The sequence below is a fragment of the Garra rufa genome, chromosome 17, assembly GCF_049309525.1.
Source record: "Garra rufa chromosome 17, GarRuf1.0, whole genome shotgun sequence".
Lineage (NCBI taxonomy): Eukaryota > Metazoa > Chordata > Actinopteri > Cypriniformes > Cyprinidae > Garra > Garra rufa.
The window spans coordinates 42,898,742-42,921,620 of NC_133377.1; the positions used below are offsets into that span (position 1 = coordinate 42,898,742).

General features: G+C 34.3%; 1 protein-coding gene across 1 annotated transcript; it reads right to left on the minus strand.

The window, feature by feature from the left end:
• Positions 1-11,570: 11,570 nt before the first annotated feature.
• On the minus strand, positions 11,571-20,617 carry LOC141290082 (uncharacterized). Its single transcript, XM_073822278.1, has 6 exons — positions 20,493-20,617; positions 18,611-18,666; positions 14,264-14,566; positions 13,806-14,054; positions 13,612-13,677; positions 11,571-13,501 (listed from the first exon to the last, which is right to left on the minus strand). Coding segments are annotated over exons 1-6 (789 nt in total). The 5' UTR covers positions 20,495-20,617; the 3' UTR covers positions 11,571-13,388.
• Positions 20,618-22,879: the final 2,262 nt, after the last annotated feature.

Sequence of the window (22,879 nt, forward strand, 5' to 3'; positions counted from 1 at the left end):
GTCAGGGGACGTTGTTTGATATATATATTGGTAATGTTTGATATATACCTGTACTGGAGCTAAAGATTTTATAGTTAGAATCTATACATTTTTAGGTTTATGCAAAATAAAAAAATGTTTACACACTGAAAAATACAAAATTGAAATGTATTGTATGCTGTGCTATTTTCACAATTTAAAGTCAATAAATGTTATTTTTGTGACAAAAACAGTGTCTTCTTTTTAGACCACACACAATTAAAGCAGTAATGTCCATTATAGTACAGTATACTAATTTCTATTTGTTAAAAAATTATTTATTCATGAATTAATTCATTCAAAAAGAACATTCTATTAATCTGAATGCAATTATGGTACTGTGATATTCGCTGTATAAAAATTACAGTTGTACAGTAAGTTACTGTGATTAAACTCACAGTTAGTATACTGTGGAATATATTACAGCAACTTACTTGCCAATTGCTGCCAGCAAGTTGCTGTAAATTTCACAGTAATCTTGTTACAGTGTATGAATCTTTGTTAATTGCCTTTTCTAATAATGTGCTAAAGTTAGCGTGTTTTACGATGAATGCTGCTAAAGTGTAACTTACACACTCAGAGAACATGGTTATGTCATCTTCTCTATGTATATCCGTCTCAATATAATTGCTAATCGCACGTTTATAATGAACAATGCATTAAGTTGATTGTCTAGTTACAAAATGTGTACGTTGTCGTAAAACTACATTAAGCTTAGCTTTGTAACGTTAGATGGTTTAAAACGCTATGATAAAACGTTATGTTATGATAAAACGTCATGATTAAGAAGTCATGTACAATTATTTTAAATCATTTTGGATCAGTTATAACTGCATTAAGAATGATAAATTTAATGCAATACCTGCAAAATAGTGATTACAGCCCACAACTGCATATGAGTAAAGACCATAACTAACGTTACTCACATTTATGTATTTCAATATTACGACGGGGTAAGTTATGTTAACCGATCATTTATTTGCTCTTGTTCAATCTACATCAGTAAACACATCGCGTTTGTATCTCTCTCAGTACACTATCCTGCCAGTACATACAAAGATATATCGAAGTGACGTTAAGTTTACTAACCATTCAGAAATGCCTTGTTTAAGCCGTAATTGCCGAACTTCTTCGCAGGTGTCATCTTGTTCCGGGTCCAACTCCGGTTCAAACTGATATAGTTGCACAGATGTGTTTTCATGGCCTCCCGCGACCATTATTTTCCCAAATAATACCCTCAACTGTTGTCTAGGCAACACCCTTGGCGTTTCTCAATATGCGTTCTTGTCTGTACTTGTGTTTTTGTGGACTTGTGAAACGTCATCAGTTGTCGCCCAAGTACTGTTCCAATTCAAAGTTCACATCTAGCAAGTACAGTTCAAATCCCCGGATGTGTTCTTGCTCCGCCCCTTTTATCAAGGATGCATCAAGAGGAGACTTGCGTGAACTTAAGGCAGCCGTGTATCCCAGAATGCATTTCGCACCAATCAGCGAGCGTTAATGGCGGAGGAGAAAACCGCATAATTTTAAAAATATTATTGTTATTGTGTCATGAAATGTAGGTTTAAGAGTATTTTAGGCGAGAATGTAGTTGTTTAAAACTCAAATCTGTGGTTTATTTACAAAGACCGCGCCTATTTGAAAATTAGTTTCGCCGATTTCGGAGATGCGAGTTCCAAGCGAACACCGGGGGCTTATGCTGCCTTCATGTGATATGGGAAAGATGATGCTTTCCACTTGTACAGTGGAAATTACCAGTGTGTCGTGTTCAGGTGCTTTTGTTGTCGTAGTGAAGAGAAACATGGCGAACTCGGAATTTGTCCTCAAATTAATAAATTATTATAAATCGTTATTAAAATTCTTTATGCCCCAGCATTATGGGGGCTACAAACTAACCAACTAAACAGCAGAGAACTTTTAACTTCATGCAATGCTTACCATTCAGTATAGTTTCGTTGCTGTCTGCCATGTTGAAAGGCCAAAGTTTATCCTATCTCGGCAGCTCGGGTATCACAAAAAATTTCGAGCTTTCCAGTGGAAATTACAACGTGAGTGGGTGTTCATGTGCAATTTCGATGTCGGATTTTGGTATTAACCATAATTACGATAGCACATGAAGGCAGCATTAGTGGTCATGTATCCCGCAGAGAGAGCCTCACCACGGCTAGTCCTTCTGACGTTTGCCACTGGTCCTGATGTCTCTGTAGTGGTTAAACAAGAGGTATAATTCGTTTTGGGTAAATATAACAGCTAATTTTTGGTCTTGTGAATCTATTATTTATTCCAGGTCATATCATTTTGACTGAGGACAAAGTTAGGCTTCATAAATTATTTATTAATCGCAATTCAACGCTGACTTTTTAGCCTACATTTGACCAATTGTCTGCTTTTGTTTTTATTTCCGATTACATAAGTCTATTATACCTTATACTTATACTTTTATAATGGCTAATATTGCTCATTAAAACATTTAACAAAAAAGGCAGAGTTGTGCTTGTCATGTTTCATTTTATAATACTAAAGATGTATTATACACAGTGCACATATAGCTTAAATCACATATTAATATATTTTATTATTTTTAAAATGAGTACGAAAAGAGGCAGAGGTGGTTGATATCATATGTCATCTTATTGTAAATACATACAGTGAAGCAGTGAAGATAACCGGAGTAGAAAAGACGAGCTGACTGATGTTATCAAGTACACTGCTGTTCCATTTGCAGAATTACAGGACTTGCATCCTCACGTCCTCGGGAGTTTGTACTCCCAAGTCAAACTTCCAAGTCTGAACTACGAAGGACGCAAGTCCGAACTTTGCGTACTTGGTATTGAGAAAGGGCCCCTGTGTGTGTTGTGATGACACGCCCTACAGAACTGAGGGGTGGGGTGAGCAGAGGTTCATATCAATTAAAGGGCCAGGTACTGATATCACTTGCTGAGAACAGAGGCATTTTTTACCAGGTAAAATGAGTGTTTTTTTACACTACCATTGAGAATTTTTAATCAAAGTATATTGCAAACTTTTCATTAGGACCCTAAAGCATCATATTAACTTGTGGAAAATAGGCATCGGATGACCCCTTTAAATTCTCGTCCACTACATTTTTTCTTTTGACAAACAGGGATGTCTCTGACAGACTGTTTAAACTAATATCAGACAACTTATTGGCCTTAAATTCAAATGGCAGGGTGATGCTGCCTTGCTTTTTACCTCTCATAGGTAAAAGGGGGTTTCCTGCAGGGCGGATTTCTGCAAGTACAGATTCATTCAAAACAAAGAATCAATACTGACAAATACAAGTGGGGTTTCTGTTTATTCTCTGTAATCAAGATAATCATATCTAGTAGAGTAGTTTTGGCCAGCTGTTCTTTTACTCAAGACAGTTCACCACAAATTCAAGTGGATTCAACAACTGTGAACTGATGGTGGAGTTTCTCCGATATTTAGTATCAAAAAAGCTAATGCTAATATTAACGATTAGGTTGCTGGAGCAGTACATTTAAAATGCTTAAGATGAGGAAAAACACACGTGAAGTGGTGCGACAGATAAACAGTTAACTCAATAACTCTTCCTGACACTGGCAAAGTAGTGTCAGTAGTGTCAAGTTTCAGTTTATTAATGAAAATTATACTGACCACTATGATAGACAAAACAAAATAGCAGTAGCAGCAGAAGATTGAAGTAATTGAACCTGATGAGAATACAGAAGACCTGTTATGTGACAGATACAGACATGCATTACAAACATAGTACAGTCTAAAATGCTTTTCTGAGTGGTAAAATGTTACTAAAACTTCACTTCCATTTATTCTGAATAGAACATGATAAAACATAAGAATAACAAACAAAAGATTATCTGAATCTTTATTTTAATAAATGTCTAATCCTCAAGACTCAAAATGATTTGTCAAACCCAAATGTCCAAAGGACACAAAAGGTAATGAAATTCCTTTTCTTGTTACCAACAGTCGTTATCATTATAACCATAATAGGTGACATTCAGCATAAATATTTTGACTCATTTTCTCATCAGCAGGTTTAGTTTTACACAAACAGAAATGCAACTATTTGTTTAATAACACAAAAACACACGAGCTTTAAATTTAAAAGCATGGAACTTACATGGTAAAAATACTGCATGAGTCTTTTGATCTGTCTGTCAGAATGTTGTAAATCACTGTAAATTCAGGGAGTGGTGACAGGTAAACGCAAACACATCTCACAGGTGAGCGCTTCCTCTTTTTTTATGTGATTGCGTGCAGGCTTAATGTCTGCTGCCATCTTCTGGAGTTATTACCCTATATACAAAGCACCATATCATGTTCTCGACATGCATAAATAACAAGTAGTCCAAGACTCATAAACAAATTCCCTGCAGCTGGATATGTGGGAGATGAAGACAGAAGAAAATTTCCTTTTGATTCTGTACTTGATTCTGTAGAGGATATTGAAAGGTCAGTCACACGGTTTACCATTAATTTGATGTTCAAATCATGATTTAACCTCACCTGTACCATTTTTAAATAATATTTAAATGTACACACAAGGTGAATTAACATTTAAACATTCTTATGTTCTGGTGTCAAACCACTGCATGTTTTGCAAAAAAAAACTGAAAGTAACACAGATGAACATGGAATATTTGGTGCTTTCTAGGGAGTTGTGTGATTGATCAAAAGTGTTTTAGTGGTTATTCTTTCAAAGCACATGGTTTTGTTAATTATTTGTTGAATCATTTGCATATTAATTTAATAATCAACTTAAACTCTCTAACATTTAATTTTAAGGAAGGCCAGAAGTTCCTGTTTCTTCATGATCATGACAAAGCAGACAGTATAATCTGATCTCAGATAAGCTGTTAGACCTGAATATTTTTGCGTGACTAATTTGAAGCCACAACACAGAAGAAATGCCACTTCTAAATGCCAAGTTTAAAACATGCAAATGTTTAAAACATATCATTACATCACAATGCAGAAACACAAATTTCTTCCACATTCTTGTAAGAGCCTTGTACCAGTTCAGGTGTTGCATTTATTGCATTATAAATCCTCATGATTTCAAAATGTAGTTTTTATAGCCTGCTGACAAAGGGATGTAGTCTACATTAGCTTAGACACATGGCTTACAATTTGAGAGTCTATGATCATGAAAGTTTTATACAAGTAAAACTCTATGAACAGCTTCTGGCACATGCTTTTAATTAACAATATTTACCATATACATAAAAGTTCTTTACAAAAGCTTGTAGCATGTCTGGTTTTTCCCTGTTTATGTGTTTGTCTCTAATACCAAAAAAAAACATTTGCTAAAATGACATAAATTGCATTGCATTAACAAAGATACATTCACACATGACAACCCAGATGTGCATATATTTAATGATCAGAAACTTCACATTTACAGCGTGGTAATAAAGAAGACTAACGTCAATAATTTCAGTCTCAACAGATCTCAGTTTGAGAAGCAAATTTCAGCACAGATTGTGTTCTGAATCTTTGTTGCAGATTTACAAAGTGGCTTTATGTGGTAGATGTAACAGAGTGGTTGCTAATCGTCTACAAAACTCAATAATTACAAAAAGCTATACAAATAAATATAAAAACAAGAATAGAATTACTCAATGATTCGCTCTACTGGCATCTGTCTCTATTTATTTTCTTTCTGTTTGTGACCTGAGTTGGATGCATGCTTGTATCATTTTTTCCTCGCTCGATCCCCATGTATGTGGATGAGTGTGCCAACAAGTGAGGCATTTTATTAAACTCGGGGAAAATACGCCTTATTCTCGTCTCCCGCGCATTATTAGCAACACACAGTTTTCCTATCTAGGCTGTTGAACATTTCAACTCGGTGTTACAATGTATTGTAGTAATGCTGTCTCTGGCCATCTGGACTGTGTGTGTAGATGCACATAGGGGGCGTGGCTTTGGACTGTGATTTCCAGGAAGGGTGGGACATTCACTTTCAGTGCTATCAGGCTAGCACAAGCATTTTCCAAGATCTCCTATTGCAACTTTAAGTTCTGTGATCTTCTCCTCAGTGGGTTGTCATGTTTTCTTGCAGGGTTCTTGATATTGAGTTCTGTCTTAGCAGGAAAGCTTTATAAGATTCCTTGTATAGGAATTCAGTCCAAATGTTCATATGTGTTGTAAAAACAAATGTTGACAGAATTCTCTGCAGAACTTTTGGCTCCTTAATCTTTGTAGAAATCATGTTCCACTTTCAGGGATAGACTTTTTTTTATTTATTTTTTTGATGACAGGAAATTAACACATTTCCAGAACCACCAGATCCAAAAACATACACAAGCTGGCAGAACAACAGTCAAAGTCCAATACCAAACAGCTTGAAAGGGAAGATGGGAGTAGAATACAATAAAATAAAAATAAAAAAACACTCTTTTACTTTTTTAAATTATGGCTTAATGTTTTTGTATGACTAATTGCCTCCTTGTTTTACTTACCATTAGGTTTGTCAGGGGCATCCATGTGGTTAAATTTTCCCTTTGATTCTGTACCTGATTCTGTAGAGGATATTGAAAGATCAGTCACACAATTTAGCATAAATTTGCAAAACAATATGTTTAAACTTCAGCTGTCCACTTTAAAAATAACATTTGCGCATATCCACTGAGATTCACCTGTGACTGTCACTGTGATCAAGATGTTTCTTTCAAAGTCCAGAACTCTGTATGTTCCTGCATCATATGCCATAAACTTTGTAATGATCAGGTTTCCATCAGTGTCAGTCATTAAATTACTCTGAACCTCACTACTTCTTTTCCAAACCTCCTTCCATTCTGTGCTTCCTCTGCTCTGATGCTCCACTTTATCAGCATTTGGCAAAATAACATCCAACTTCAGCTCCTCACCAATTTTCACAGAAATCTCATCTGAGGAGAACCACAAATACATCAATCGTCATTATAAATGGCCTTAATCAATTAATGGCAAAAGCACATATTGAGGACCAAATGTTATCATTTAAAAATCAGCCACTGAAAAGCTTATGTTGGAATCCACTAATCTGAATATTGCCTTTGTTTATGAAATACCAACATTATTAAGAAAATTTACAAAACCCATGCTGATGGTTTGACCAGTTTTGACTTTACCGTGAATATGAAGTTGGTACGTCCTGATTTGTGGCTCCAACACGGACTGAGTATTTTTGAAATAGACATTTAAAATGTATTTTCCAGCATCTCTCAGTTTCAAATCCTTTAGAATGATGTCACAGTTTCTTGTTTTAAATGCTCTGTTATTCGTACATTCTTTGTTCTTACAAATAGGGATGATTTTTGATAGTCTTCTTAAAACAAAATCAGAAATCTCTGTGTGATCAAATGTACATTCTAAGATGGCGTTTTCTCCTTTTTTCCCTCTCACATGTATAAGGGTGGCTCCTACAGAGGGGGTTCCTGAAAATACAAACAGTATAAAATTAATTTAATACAAAATAGCAATATTGAAAAGTAAAAGTTTTCTTTCTATAATCAAGGTCAGCTTTAAAAATGATTATTTTAGTCATCAGGATGAAAAAAGTATATAAAGCAAGGCAATAAGAAGCTGAAATTATAGTAGTGTCACATTTTAAAATTTCAAAAGTTTCAAATGTTGATGACAAAAATATTATGCTGTAGCAGATGGATCCGTACAGTGTTTTTTTTTTTTGTTTTTGTTTTTGTTTTGTTTTTCTTCTCAATGTTTTACAATGCACAAGTTGGTGATATCATGCTGTGTGAATGATGGGATATGGTGGGATTTCCCACTATTTTTTAACTATCAATCCAAAGTCATTTGGCTGAGTGACCCAACAAATAAACAATAGACTACTAGAACAACTCTACCAAACAAAACTCAACTAAAAAACAAACTAACTTATTTAAAAAAAAACGATACTGACCACTGTAACTTATAAAGTAAAACAGCATCAGCAGAAGATTTGAAAACCTGAGAAGAATGCAGAAGATGCACATCACAAACATATTTATGCAGAGATAAAATGCTTTCCTGATTGCTATAAATTCTGTCTGAGTATTTAAAACATGTAGATCTTACAAGATGAAAAAGTCTAAATACACACATGAAACTATAATCTGAATGATTTCTTTAATAAACTTCAATCAACTTTTTTTTTGAAGGGCTAACCACTATCACTGATAAATATGAACCATTTAAAAAATATTGTGTTAGGGGTTGGGATAACCCATGGTTTTCTTCTACACTGTCAAATGTAATTGATGAGCGTGATGTTGCTTGGGCTAGGCAATATATGTAATAGATTTACAGTAATGACAAGAAGAGCTAAAGCTGGTTATTTTTTATACGCAACAACTCGTAATACAAATAAACCTATGAAATTTTGGAAAAATATAGACTTAATTTCAGGTGTAAAAAAGGCTGCAGGATTTTCTTTAAACATAATGGACAGCAGAGAAGCTGAACTGTTTTAAACATTTTGTTGCTGTAGGATTGTCGTTTAAGGTACATAAAACTATAGATATGATTCATAATGTGTGTCACTTTGACATATGCTCATAATCTTTCACTGAGTTTAAATGAAAATGTATAAATGGGTAGTATAATCAGGTAGTGACAGAATACAAATATAAATATAAAATTGATCTCATTTTAATGCTTGGTGGCTCCTTTTAAATGTTTTAATTTTCAGTTTAGTTAAGGGAATAAAAACTAAAGATAAAGCTTAGGTTATATTACAGAAGTAAAACCTTCATTTGAGGCTAAATATTAGATAAGATTAGTTTCTGCCATTATGGAGACATTCTGTATAAACTGGCATCTACCAAACTTCGATGTGCTTTTGGGACACTTTGTGTCATATCATTGATTTGTCATCATTATCAACACGCAGACGTAAATACTGGTACTTGTTTATCTATAAATAAACATTTTTGTGTCTGCTGCCTTCGTGTCTCTGTTTTCTCAGCCAACTCAAAGCTCCTGGAGCTTATTCTCTGTGCTCACAGGACTTTTGGTTACAAATTTACAAATTGAATTTGGAAAGCAATTAAGCTTTTCAGTTTGCAGCATTCATTGATTACAACATAACTTGAAGTTGCAGACCTTGGTGTCAACTTTTAGTTTGAGTTTTAAAAAGTATAATTATATGAGATTGCATATGTTAAATTATTATGTATCAATACATTTTCTGATAAAAAAAAAAAAACATAATCATAATCACAAATTAAAGATAAACACTAGCAGGTTTATCTTTCCATAGACAGTAAAACACAGTTCACACTAGAGCTTAGATCGGGCCCAAAAAATTAAACCCGATCCTACCCGAGCCCGTGCACCTTGTGTCCGAGCCCGACCCGGTCCGACACATTAACTGTAATTATGAGCCCGAGCCCGATTTAAACCCGACTATTTTTTTAATACGTGAGCCGTTATAACAGACGTTCTCAACTACAATTCTAAGTTGTTTGAACTACAGAAATTAGTTTAGATATATCTTATTGAAAAATGCAACAAGGACGAAGCATGTAAACTGCATTGTTTGTTTATTCAGAATGGATCGCAGATCCGAATAAAAAAAAAAAGCCTAAAAAAACGTGAACAATGATAAACACAGAAAATGAAGAAGTAATTAACTTTGGATGGCATATTTAAGACATATAAGTTTTAGAATATTTTTAAACAAAATAAATATTTTAAAGCCTATTATAAAACGTATCACTTAATGCACTTCACAAAGCCGACACATATGTTGTCACTGCCCACGACTTGTTGAAAATGTTTCCATATCTCCGAATTTCCTCCAAACTTGCTCAAAGTTAATTCCCCCGTTTTAAGTTTTGTCTGTAGGCTACGTCTTCAAGCTCCATGTTGCACTTAAGCTATACACATACACAATTCAGCACAGCTGGCCCGGTGTTATGTGTGCCAGTGGAGGAGTCGCGGGAGCTAGAGCGTTGCTGCGCATGACACGCGTTGCAACTTGCGCAACTTTGTAGACCTACACGTCACGTGTTGCTCAGGCCGTCTTTGCTAAAATATTCGTATAATATTTATAATTATGGCATAGCTCTCCACCCAATTATCCGAATTAAGTAATGATTTAAAAAATAAAAATAAAAATAAATTAAAAAACACACACACAAATGCTTGATCATGGCCCCGCCCAACCCGGCCCGGCCCGGCCCGGCCCGAAGATAGTGGCAGGAAATATCGGCCCGACCCGGCCCACGAATCTAAACTCTAAGTTCACACAAGCTGAATTTTAAAAGCACGAAAACTTACATGGTGAAAGTTGGGCGTCAAAACTCTGTGAATGCACAGCACATATCTAAAATAAAACTGAAAGGTGAATTAGAGTGTCTAGTAAAGAATATTTGGCGCCTCCTACGAAGGAGGAGTGTTATAGGGGTGGATACAAGTGAACCATACATTACTTTTGCATTTCACACATCACCAACATACAAATGCATGTTCGTTCTCCGCTAAGAAATGAGAGTGAGTAGATGTTTGTTGATGTTTGTTGTTCTGACAAAAATAAAATAAACCTATTTCCATGTATCTTTGATTAGCTCAGATAGCTAGTAATTGATTATTTAATTGTTCACTTCTTTACACATTCGTTTTAGTGTTTTTGCTTTTCACAGATAGCCTACAGTGTATACAAAGACATATTATAATTTGACAAGTCATGTTTAAGCAGGGTACAAATTAATTTACAAATTAAGCAGAGTAAAAAAAAAAAAATAGTGGTTGCAAAAGATATCAATTATAATTAAATATGTTAGTGAAACAACGACACAAAATGGTGGTTAAAATATTTGATTAAATTTTATTCTGTATTATTGTATGACACTAAACAATCCATAATGACCTATAGAATCAAATCATGTAATGTTAAGAGAAAATCTAAAGCTATTATTTGTAGCTCTTGCTTAAATAGAATGTAAAATTAAGTGTTATTAGGGTTTCTAAACTTTTTCGTAAAAAAGTTTAGAAAAACAGTACCATGATATACCATGGTTATACTATGACTTTTAGCAAACATTGTGCTTCTCCTGGTTGTTGAGATGGATATATGGCTGTGTGATCTTTAAGCTGATTTTTTTTTTTTTTTTTTTTTTTTTTAAATACCAGAGCAGCATTTCTCAAAAGCACCGTAAGCCAAGTTGATCATACAGACCATAGGTGACAATGGTTCAGTGATCCAACCATGGTCATTCCAACAGTTTTAGAAGCACATTTCTACACCAGTTGTTTTATAAACAGTAGTTTACTAGTTTGATTTTTTTGAAGCTTTTAACAATACACTTCTAAAAATAAAGGTGCTTTAAACACTTTAAAAGGTTTTTCACAGCAATGCCATGGAAGAACCATTTTTGGTTCCACAAAGAACCATTCAGTCAAAGGTTCTTTAAAGAACCATCTCTTTCTTACCTTTTTATAATCTGAAGAACCGTCTTTCGCCACAAAGAAACACAACTAAACATAACACAACTAATATCTTCATATTTTATTGTAATATCAATAAAGAATTATTTTTCTTAAATATTACAAACGTGGTTTATTTATTTACAGATTTTAATATATATAATACATTTACTTTCAAAGCAGGTTTACAAAGAATAATGCAAATCCTCTGTTCAGTAGACAAAAGCAACATACATTATTTAAACACACCATTTTTTAAATGGAAATTGTACAAAATATTCATATTTACAAGCATACTGTTTGCCACATACATTCATGTTTATATTATCAATCATTTTCTATTTTTTTATTTATACAAACAATCATTTAGTTAATGCATTAGAATTGGTAACCAGTCCAGATCTTTAAGGCAGTGTTACATAAATAGTAAATGTGGATATAGTTGAAAGCTTTCGGACTTTCTGATGGAATATGGTTGGAGAAGGTCTTTAATTGGTCTTTATTGCGCTCTGCTGGTTATTTCATCAAAGCAGATTGAGCATCAGAAGATATGCCCAGAGGAAAGAAAAATCAAAAGAGGCATCTCTTTAACATCTCAAATGAGGAAATGAGGTTACTTCAACATTAAATTCAAAGAATCAAAGAAATGATGGTTCATTGTTGTATAGAAAATATTGAATATGTTTGTTTGTTTGCCTCATTTTTCAAAAAGGCTTAAGCAATTTTGAGGCTTGAATTGAGGAACTAATGAAACTGAATTAAGGAAAGGCGCGGCTACCTATTTAAAGATAATTAGCTAAATTTTGCAGTTTGGTGGTGATTGTTAGTTCTCAGCAGGGTTCGAATTACGGGGGAGCTAAGGGGAGCTCGGCTCCCCTGAAAAGGACCTGGGCTTCCCTGAGAGCCTACTTTGACACATTTAGGGGGAGCTCTAAAACACTTTCCATTTTTTGTGTCGCATATAGATTTTGATTTTCTGTACATTAAGGTTCCTGAAATAAATGATGATATTAAAAATGTGTCAATGTTGTGTGTTTATTCGCTCATTACATCACTATTTCCGAACACTATTTTCCGCTGTTTCCTGCTTTGACCATCCATGCGTGGTGGCGCTGCACTGAAATTACTACGTTTACGTCACCACTTGAACTTCTCACAGAGTTGGTATTTGAATGTTAGCTTAACTTTAAAGTAAGAAGTTACAAAGTAAAGTAACTTCTTACTTTACTTTGAAGTAAACGGTTTACTAAGTAAACAATAGGTTTACTGTAGACCTATTGTTTTAAATGCCCTAACATGGACCAAAAGCGTTAAAGTCAGTCAGGGAGGATCGGAAAATAGGGCTCCCCCGAAAGCCACTTTGTAATTCGAACCCTGGTTCTCAGCATGCTTTGCATATGGCTGGATATGGAGAGTAAATATTGAAATTAAGTGCTATGTGTTTTTGAATAAAGGGGAACATCTGTTAATGTTTATTATTCAATTATGTTTGACATCTGAAGGAGTTTCTGTTATGTTGAAGTTTCTGTCGTTACCATTGTGCATAAGAGTTTTGTTAAATCAACTTAAAAAAAATGTGTTATCTGGATGCCTTATCATTTTACGTTCAATCAACTCAAAAAAGTTTAGTCAACTTAAAAAGTGAGAACTTAGATATTTGAATTGATTCAACTTCAAATTTTAAGGCAGCGGGGTAACAAGTTATTTTAAGTTTACTTAAATTGTGTTTTTTGTTTTTACAGTGCATTTTTTCCAGTCTAAAGGTCACTTTAACTAATGCAAATCCAGTTAAACACAATGGTGGTGTACAGGTGGAGTGCAAAACTCTCATGTTTTGTTAATCAAACATACATTGCAGAAATATGTTGACAGGATCTTGCTGGTTCTGAAGGCACACTAAAAGTTACCAGTGGCTTCACTGGATTCAGGACCCTCTATACAATTTGGGTCCCTTAGAGTAAAACTCTCTTCTTCGGAAATTGATTCTTGATGACATCAAACATAATCAAAGCCAAAACCATCGGAACTATAGTCAATCCAACAATCATAATCCAAAACCAAACAGCTAGAAGGTAAAGGTGGGAAGAGAACAGATTTTATTTTTATTTATTATTTTTTTTCAAACTCACTGTGTAAAGATTTTGTGAAGCTCTCAATGCCTTTTGAGTTACTTACTATATTCTTGAGTGTCGTCAGTTTTGTCATCATCTGTGTTGTAGCGTTTTCCCTCTGATCCTGTACCTAATGTTGTAGAGGATATTAAAAGCTTAGTTTAGCATCAATTTGCTCTTCAAATCATAATGAATAAACCTCAGCTGTCTACGAATTATATAAATAATATTTCAAAATATTCAATGAGCTTCTCTCACCTGTGACTATCACTGTAATCAAGATTTCTCCTTCAGAGTCCAGAACTCTGTATGTTCCTGCATCATTATCTGTAAACTCTTTAATGGTCAGAGTCCCATCATTGGCGGTCAGTTGATCACTCTGGGCTCCACTGCTTCTGCTCCACAACTCCCTCCACTTTGTTTTGTTTCTGGTCAAATGCACTACTTGATTAGCATTGGAAAGAACATCTAACTTGTGCTCCTCACCTGTTTTCACAGAAATCTTGTCTGAGGAGAAATAGAAAAAACATATGTTTAAGACTAAAGGGGAACAAATGTAATTATTTATCAGTGGATAAAATCAATCATTGGAAAACCCTATTAATCTGAATATTAGTGTCCCATTCAGAGTCTCTGCTGGTTACATGCAATTATCAAACAATTATTAAAGGAAATCCAGAAAGCAGATGCTGATAGTTTGACCAATATTTATTCACCATGAATATGAAGTTGGAATGTCCTGGATTGTCGCTTCAGATTTGTCTGATCATAATTGTAATAGACATGCAAAAAGTACGTCCCAGCATCACTGAATCTCAAATCCTTGATGACAACATCACAGTTTCCTTGTTTAAATACTCGTCCACTGCATTCTTCAGTCTGACACACAGGGATATTTTCTGACTGTCTGTTCAAACTGATATCAGAAATCTTTTTGGCCTCAAATTGACATGGCAGGGTGACGTCGCTTCCCTTATTTCCTGACACTGGTTTAGTGACAGTTCCTACAGGCGGGGATCCTGCAAATACAGATTCATCAATACAACATGTCAATACTAACAAAATACATGGTGTCTGTGTTTATTTTCTGTAATCAATGTCGTCATAAAATATTCTAGTAGTTATTTTATTCAACTGTTTTAACTTTTGCTCAAGACGTTTCACTGTTCAAGAAATTGTGAACTGATGGTAGAGTTTTCCCAGTATTTAGGATCAGAAATGGTTGTAAAGATTACGGTTGTTGGTTCAAGCCATGAGTTATTGCTCATGAAAATTAAATTATGCCATGTACACAGTATGCAAATAAAAGAATTGTTTATCTTATGAGTCTGTTTTGTATCATATTGGTCTTTCTGAACTCACATATAAACCTCATTCATGACAAAACAAAGCTAGATCTGGGCCTGTGTTCTTAACCCTTTAACTGCCCGCTCGACCAAATGGTTGAGCACATTTTGAGTCACTATATTTTATTAAGAGAAGTACCTAACTTAACTTAAGCTGATTGAGCCATCTCTACCATCTGGTTGAGCTATGTTATGCCAAAAAAAAATCCACTAGATGTCATTATGTCAATCAGCAGTACTTGAGACAACACTTCTTCTCTCATGGATGTCAGAATCAAAGAAATCACTCCTGCCATGTGAACTGTTTTTGGTGAAATTTGGCAAGCTAAGCATATTTTTTTTTGACATATTACACTGTAGGAGCCCTAACTTAACAAAGCCCTAACAAAATTATGTTGCTTGTTGCCAAAAAAAAAAACTTCAGTATGTTTTCAATAATTTTTCAAAAATGTGCTTGATTGTGGTTGATTTGTCACTTTATGGTAAAGGTAGAAATGCTAAGCTAATGTTTTCAAATCATCCATTTCTACAGTCAGAATGGACTATTTGCTGATAAATATAAACTTCTGATCATTCATAGTTATGAATATGACACAGCTATTGTTATTTCCTCATGAATATACTTAGACCATTTCTTAAGTATGTCTTTTTTGCCACTTTTGGATATTTTTAAGTAAATATAATGAAATCATAGAATTAATGTTTGAAAAACATAATGATCAGTTGCAGATACTTCTTAAATGACAAATAATGGTGTATTAACATTAAAATTTTAAGATTGTTATTTATTTGTTTGTTGTTGTTTTTTTCGTTGTTGTTTTTTTTACAACAGTTTCTATGGTAAAAGAATGCGCATTCTCACTGTCAAGATTTACAATCACTAGTTTTTTATATTGTTTAAAAGATTGTTTCTAATGTTGGTTTACACTACACAGCATTGCTGGTTTACAAAGAAATGTTCATTTATCTAGAAACAAAAATTCTGTTGCACTGCCACACTTGCCGGCGTGTTTCTTGAAACATAAAAGCCTAAAATGTCATTATATTATCTTTTGCTGTTTTTTATTTTATTATTATTATTACTTTTTTTTTTTTTTTTTAATGCAGAAAGAATGTAATGTCTTTTGTTTTGTTACTTTTAGTTATTTGAGTTCTTTTTTTTTTTTTTGGTATTAAAAACAAGAAAACATAATTTCCGTGATGAAATGAAAACCTGAAATATTTTATGGCATACTTCAATAAATAAAGAAGATTCAATATACAAAAATATTTTTTTTGATTATAATTTTAAATAAATTAGTGTTATAGTTCATATTTTCATATTTTCATAGTATAAGTATGAATTCCAGTACTTTTACCATTAAAGCTTCTAAGAATCCTCTCAGAAAGCTCCTAATTTAGCTTAAAAAATCCTACGTAGGAGTCTTAGTTTCAGAGTGATTCAGAACCAATCTAAGAGCAACTCTGAGTGAAGAAAAAACTAAAAATTTGACCTCGTTGCTAGCTTTGACACAGCCTTTTGACGACTGTGATTGGTTGGTTGTCCAAGAAGGTAATAAAAGAGCACTTTTAAGTGTACGGTCTACTATAAGCCTTCACTTTGAAATTATAGGCGTAATTTTTCCTGTTTTACTGCACACATATATTATATGTTTATATATTTTTTATTTACCACGCTCATGTCTTATGTGTAGCATCTTTTTAACTCCCTGTCATGCATTGTGTGCAAAATATTTCTTTGCCCTCTTCATGTTTTGTCAATTTTCTCCACTGATAAAGAAACTTTTAAGAGGAAACACCTTTTCTAAGAATTTTCTTAGAATTTTGTCACTAGGAGCAACTCTTTGCAGGGCCCATATTCGCAAAACATCTTAAAGCTAAAAGTAGCTCATAACTTGCCGATTTAGGAGAAAATCTTTAAAATAATGGGTGTGTCAGTCCTAAAATTAAATTTTTGCTCTAAGAGTATTTCATAAAAGTGTTTCATAAAGCGTTTTAGCAAAATGCTGAAAACAAAAACAAACAAAAAAACAATACAAACCATCACAGAAATTCAAATGGTTTCCACTACAAATACCATTACAAACATTACAAACTAGGGATGCACCAATCCGACTTTTTCAGTCCCGATACCGATGCCTGGGCTTTGTATATCTGTCGATACCCGATACCGATCCGATACCGTTGTTGAATTAATAATAAACTGCATACCTTCCATGCTTATGCTCCAACTGTTCCAGCATGCGACACACGTGCTGCTAATGAATGACGTAATATTATGACGGCAAATCAATGCCATCAATAAACAGTAAATCACATAAGCAAGAGGAAAACAGATCTATGCGTGAGCAAATGGAAACCGCGAGCTCATTTCAAACCTGCGCGCGCGACATATTCTCTGCGCGCAATACAAGCCCTCGCGAGCGCGTGATCTTTCCCACATCCTCGCGCTAGATCTTCTCTCACTTGCTTGCGCGAACACTTTTATTTTTGTCAGTCGTGGGGCAGGACTTGCTGGTTTAATTGTAATCTCAAACGCCACTGCTACCTACTCTATTCCAGGAGTCAGTCACGTTAGCCTTAAAAGCTTAATGTTGCATGAAATTTAAAATATAACCTTTAACCATCCCAATAACCGTAGAAAAGTGTCATTACAACCTATAAAAAGGGTTTATGTCCTGGGTTTATGGGTTATTAGTTATTATAGAAATTAATACAATATTAAATGATTATATTAACAATATGACATGCTGTCTACGCGAGTCTGTGCGCGATGTAGGCAGCATTCAAAATAAGTTAATCATGAATAAATATTACATAAAGTACATCAAATAAAATAAGCCTACAATAAACATTTTATGCATCCCACAGTCTTGTAAGTCCATTAACTGACCCTCTTTTTCGGTAATATTTGTATCATTCGTTTATATTCGTTATTTTTTCCTTCATTTCGATCTCTTTAAAGTTTTGAATGTAAATGATACTGTAAATGATCGACATGCCAGTAAAGTTTTGATTATGCTATATGACTGGGATTTTTACTGGAATGCAGTGTAAAGGTTGAATTTCACATATATTCTATTTTATTTCGTCTAATTAATAACTAACCTATAAATATAGTGTTTTTTTGAAGAGTGAATTATTCACGTTTCATTTGTAAATCATTTATCGTCACACACTAGCATAAATGCAGTCACAAAGTCCAAACTTTATCGGTGTTAAATAAGAGAGACATGCAAAATGTGCAGAGCAGGGGTCCCCCAGGACCAGGATTGAGAACCACTGCTCTACAATATTCTTATAATAAATCAATCCTTGTGTGCAAAGTTAGTAAGCTTGCTGACATCCTTCATAGCAAAGAGGTCAACCCCACCCTTACTCATAGCTTAAGACTTCTCTCTATTCCTTAGTAAAAGTTTGTCTCAGCAGCTTTGTGAATAGGTTTTAAGAGAAAACAACTCGTAGCTAAAAACTTTTTATTGCTATTTAGGAGAACTCTTAGTGATAAGATAAAATGTTTTGTGAATATGGGCCCTTATGTCAGTGCAGTTATAGTGAATTCCTGAAAAACTAAACTTATTAACTGATGAAACGCATAGATAGTTCAGTGATGTCATAGTGTATGATAATGTAATATGCTGAGAAAATTCTACCATCAATCTACAAATGTCAACAAAATATCTTGAATTACAATTTATAAACAAACATTACACTGACCGCTATGATAGATGAAGCAAAACAGCAGCAGCAGAAGAAGATTCAAGTATTGGATCCTGATGGGAATACAAAAGAGCTGTTATAGGACAGATAGAGATACACATCACATCGACAGCGATAAAACACTTTGCTAAATGATAAAATGCTAACTGACCAAAATTAAAATATTATTATTATATTTAAAATATTATATTATTATAATTAAAATAGCTTTAATGGCAAAGTGGCTAGATTTAGTTTCGTTTCTTTATTAAGTTAATTTAGAAATATGTTTGGAACATTTTATGTTTGTTAAATTCAGGCTTTTGTTTTTTGAAGTAATAACCAAGCAGCCAGCGGCAATGAGTCCAGCATGTTTGATAGACATAAATCACTTAATGCATTTTACAATATTAATTTAAACATTTAACCTTAGATATCCAATCGTTTGTGCTGAGAGAGGAAGCTAAAGCGTGGTTTGAAGGACACAGAAGCACCAGAGCTTCTTAATAACAGGGGAAACCTAAAATACGCCATCATTTTTGCTCATAAAGGTATGATTAATACATCATTCGGAACTGCAAAAGGTCTTTTATTTGTATGCACTCACAATATCAACAAAACATTATGCTTTCGTAAAATAGCTAAAGAAATCAAACATGTGCTTTCTGCCATCTCTGTCTTGAGGAAGAGGGCTTCACAGAAATTATCCGAAACTTAGCAAATATTTGCCTCACAGACATGATAAATAAATCTATACAATGCTTTGTAAAACGAAAGAGTTCATGTAATAAAATCATGTTATATCACGTATAGTTAATGTGAAAATTACACCTACTCCACCCCAAAAAAAGTCTGTAGCATCCAACCTATCTTTACATTTAACATGAAAAACAGCAATGAAATCGTAGGCTTCAACTCAGTCAACTGGATGATTTAGAAAAATAATACAATGTTGGCAAAGTTATAGGTGTTGGCTTTTCTGAGGTAGGCTAAATGTTATGACTTATTCACAAGGTTCTTTTTTTTTAACTCTGATCGATCGATTTCATGAGACATCGTGTTTATTTATTTATTTTTCACATGCATTCAAATATTTTTTCACGTTTTTTGCTGCTAATATTAAAAAGGAAAAGATCATTGATTAACATGGTGCTTGATCTGAGGTGAATATAGTTATCTCACTACAAATTAAAGAGCATAAAAACATTTATTGTTATTTCTTTGTATTTTATCATAAAATTGACAGAATTTATAGGCTGAGACTTGCATGGAACAAATAATGAATTGACTTGAAAATGTTAAATATTATTTCCAAGCATTTATACCGTAAATAAAACAGCTTGTGAATACTGTTCTGTACCTAAGAGAAATCAACAAGTTAACCGAGTTGGAGCCCATAATGTTTCGGGACCCGTAAAAAAAATTTTGCATATGGGCCTGGGGCTGATTTGCTACGTCGTTGGGCAAAACCTTCAATTTTATTTAAAGATTTAACACATGAGGGTCTTATAAGAAACACTATAATCTTAGTCTTTGGTTTTATAAACTTATATACATTTTATAGATGTTTAGTGCAATCATCTGACTCGACACGATTTGTCAAACCCAAATGTCCGATGGACACAAACAGTTGTAGAAATTCAGCAACCTGCTACCAAGAAGTCGTTTTATTACAACGATTAAACAGTGTAGAACAACTGAATAATTACATGAATAATTATACTAACGTTAATAAAATCACCATCATAATCTTCGTTCATCAGCATAATGATAAACATGTTGACATATCCTTAGCACAATAAAGTAGGTTATAGGCAACCCGTTTCCACAAACAAACAAAACTATTCGTATAATAACGCAAAAACACACAAGCTTTATATTTAAAAGGGTAAAAACTTACATTGTAAAAGTTCTGCATGAGTTTTACATTCAGGTTGTCTAAATTGGTAAACCACTACATGTTTAGCGAGGTTTTTGTAAAAACAAAACCGAAAGTATAATTCACACATAGCCGAGAGCTTTCAGTTTTTCAGAGAGAAAATGGTTGGTCTCTCAAGCAGTATGATCGGTCTTTATTGCCCTCTGCTGGTTATTCTATCGAAACAGGTCGAGCTGTGGCCTGTGTAACAGAGGCCAGCTAGTAGGTGCTGTGCAGGTAAACCTCACTCCCCGATCTCAAAAGACGCACTAGCCTTTAGCCTCCTTGTTAGTGCGTCCGCCTCCCGTGCTGGAGACCCGGGTTTGAGACCCGCTCGGAGCAGGTGCGAGTAGGACCTGGGTGTGAGGGGTTACACCTGTTACCTTCCACAGATATGACTGATAAAAGATTGTGTGTAGATTTGCGAGTTCAGACATAATCCTGATACAGCCAGCCAGGTAATAGCAGCTAAAAAGAGGGGAAAGTCCATCAAACATTGTGCTGCATTCTTCTTGCTGTTGAGTATCACATTCGACTGTATATTATTATGTTCATTTTGAGCAGCAGATTTCAGCTCTGTTTGTGTCTGAATCTGACACAGCTTTACTAAGAGGCTGTTTAGTTTGAAAGCAAATGTTTCTGCAGATATAAACTATGTAAACATCCTCTTTATTCGTTATAATATAATCAATAAAGCATTATTTTCTGGTCATAGGACAAAATGAAAAATACACACATTTAATTCATACAAAAATACAAACCAGTAATAATAATAAAAAAAAAGTTTTGTATAAAAGTTTTTTAATTTTCTGTACTTCACAATATATACTGTTTCAAAACACTTACAAAGAAAAATGCAAATGCACTATTAAACAACTAAAAGCAATATACGAACACACTGTAAACATTATTAAAACATAGATATTTCAATAGAAAACAGTCCAAAATATACATATTTACATGCACACTGTCTAATACTAAATGCAGATACAGTTAACAAACAGAAGTAGGGGTCCAGCCCAAATGTGCATACACACTGAAAATGAAAAAGTATATTGCAAAAATAAGTTGACACAATCTTCTGCAGATTTTTTTTCCCCCTGAGTTAAAGTTATTTGCGTCAGTGCTATTGTTAGGTCAGTCGGTCACTGTTTAAGATTTTTGTAAAGCTCTCAATGCCTCCTGTTTTACTATTATATATTTAGTGTCAGCAGTCTTTCCTTTCTCAGTATTGTCCTTTTTTTACTTTGATACTGTACTGAATATTGAAATGTTAGTCTCACAGTTTAGGATAATCTTGCTGTTTTAACAAAAACATCTTTTAACTAAACATCTACTGAGTTTCTCCCACCTCTGACTTTCCTTATGATCAAAATTCCTCCTTCAGAGTCCAGAACTCTGTACATTCCTGCATCTCTGGCTGTAAAATTACTAATGAACAGGTTTCCATCACTGATGGTCATTCTTTCACTCTGAACTCCTTTGCTTCTTCTCCAGACCTTCATCCACTCTGTGCTTTCTAAGCTCTGATGCTCCACTTTATCAGCATCTGGCAAGTTGTGGCAACATAAAATCCAACTTCAGCTCCTCACCGGTTTTCACAGAAATCTCATCTGAGGATAAACAAAGACAATCATTATTATAATAGTGTCAGTCAAGAACCGTTTATATATATATATATATATATTAGTGGTGGGCCGTTATCGGCGTTAACGTGCTGCGTTAACGTGAGACTCATATCGCGCGATAAAAAAAAATATCGCCGTTAATCTATTCTCAAAGTTGGGTTGGGAGCTGGGTCTAAACTACGCAAGATATGATGACTTTCACCTTGATATTTTAGCGCGGATGACGTATATCTAGTTGAATTGCAATGTAGGGGGCGAGAACGAGTCTTCAACTTCTGTGAAATTACCACATCAAATGAGACGCGCAGACATGGATGCAGTTATGAAGCCGCTTCAGGGCAGGTGCGTGCGTTGCTAGACCCTTTTTACTGGGGCACGTGCCCAAGTGAAAATCTGCTGTGCCCCAGTAAAATCTCAAGTTTGAGTTATAATTTACTTTGATAATCCCGAAATAAAGACATTATACTATATGCAACAACTGAATTGACGCTTCTAAAAGCAACGCAGTTTATTGTAAGATGCACGCAGATAGGCTATCCATACCCGCGCGCCTGTATATTTTACTGGAACGCGCACGTCGTACAGCCTTTTGCGCAGAAGTACTTGGTTACACAAGTTTGTATAGTTAATTGTGTTTTAAATGCAATTGTCAAGCAGTTTGTAATGCATTTTGGAAACAGGAGATGAGCGCCTGGTCTAATGTGCCACCTGGCTTGAGAAACCCGTTCTCAAAGACTTACT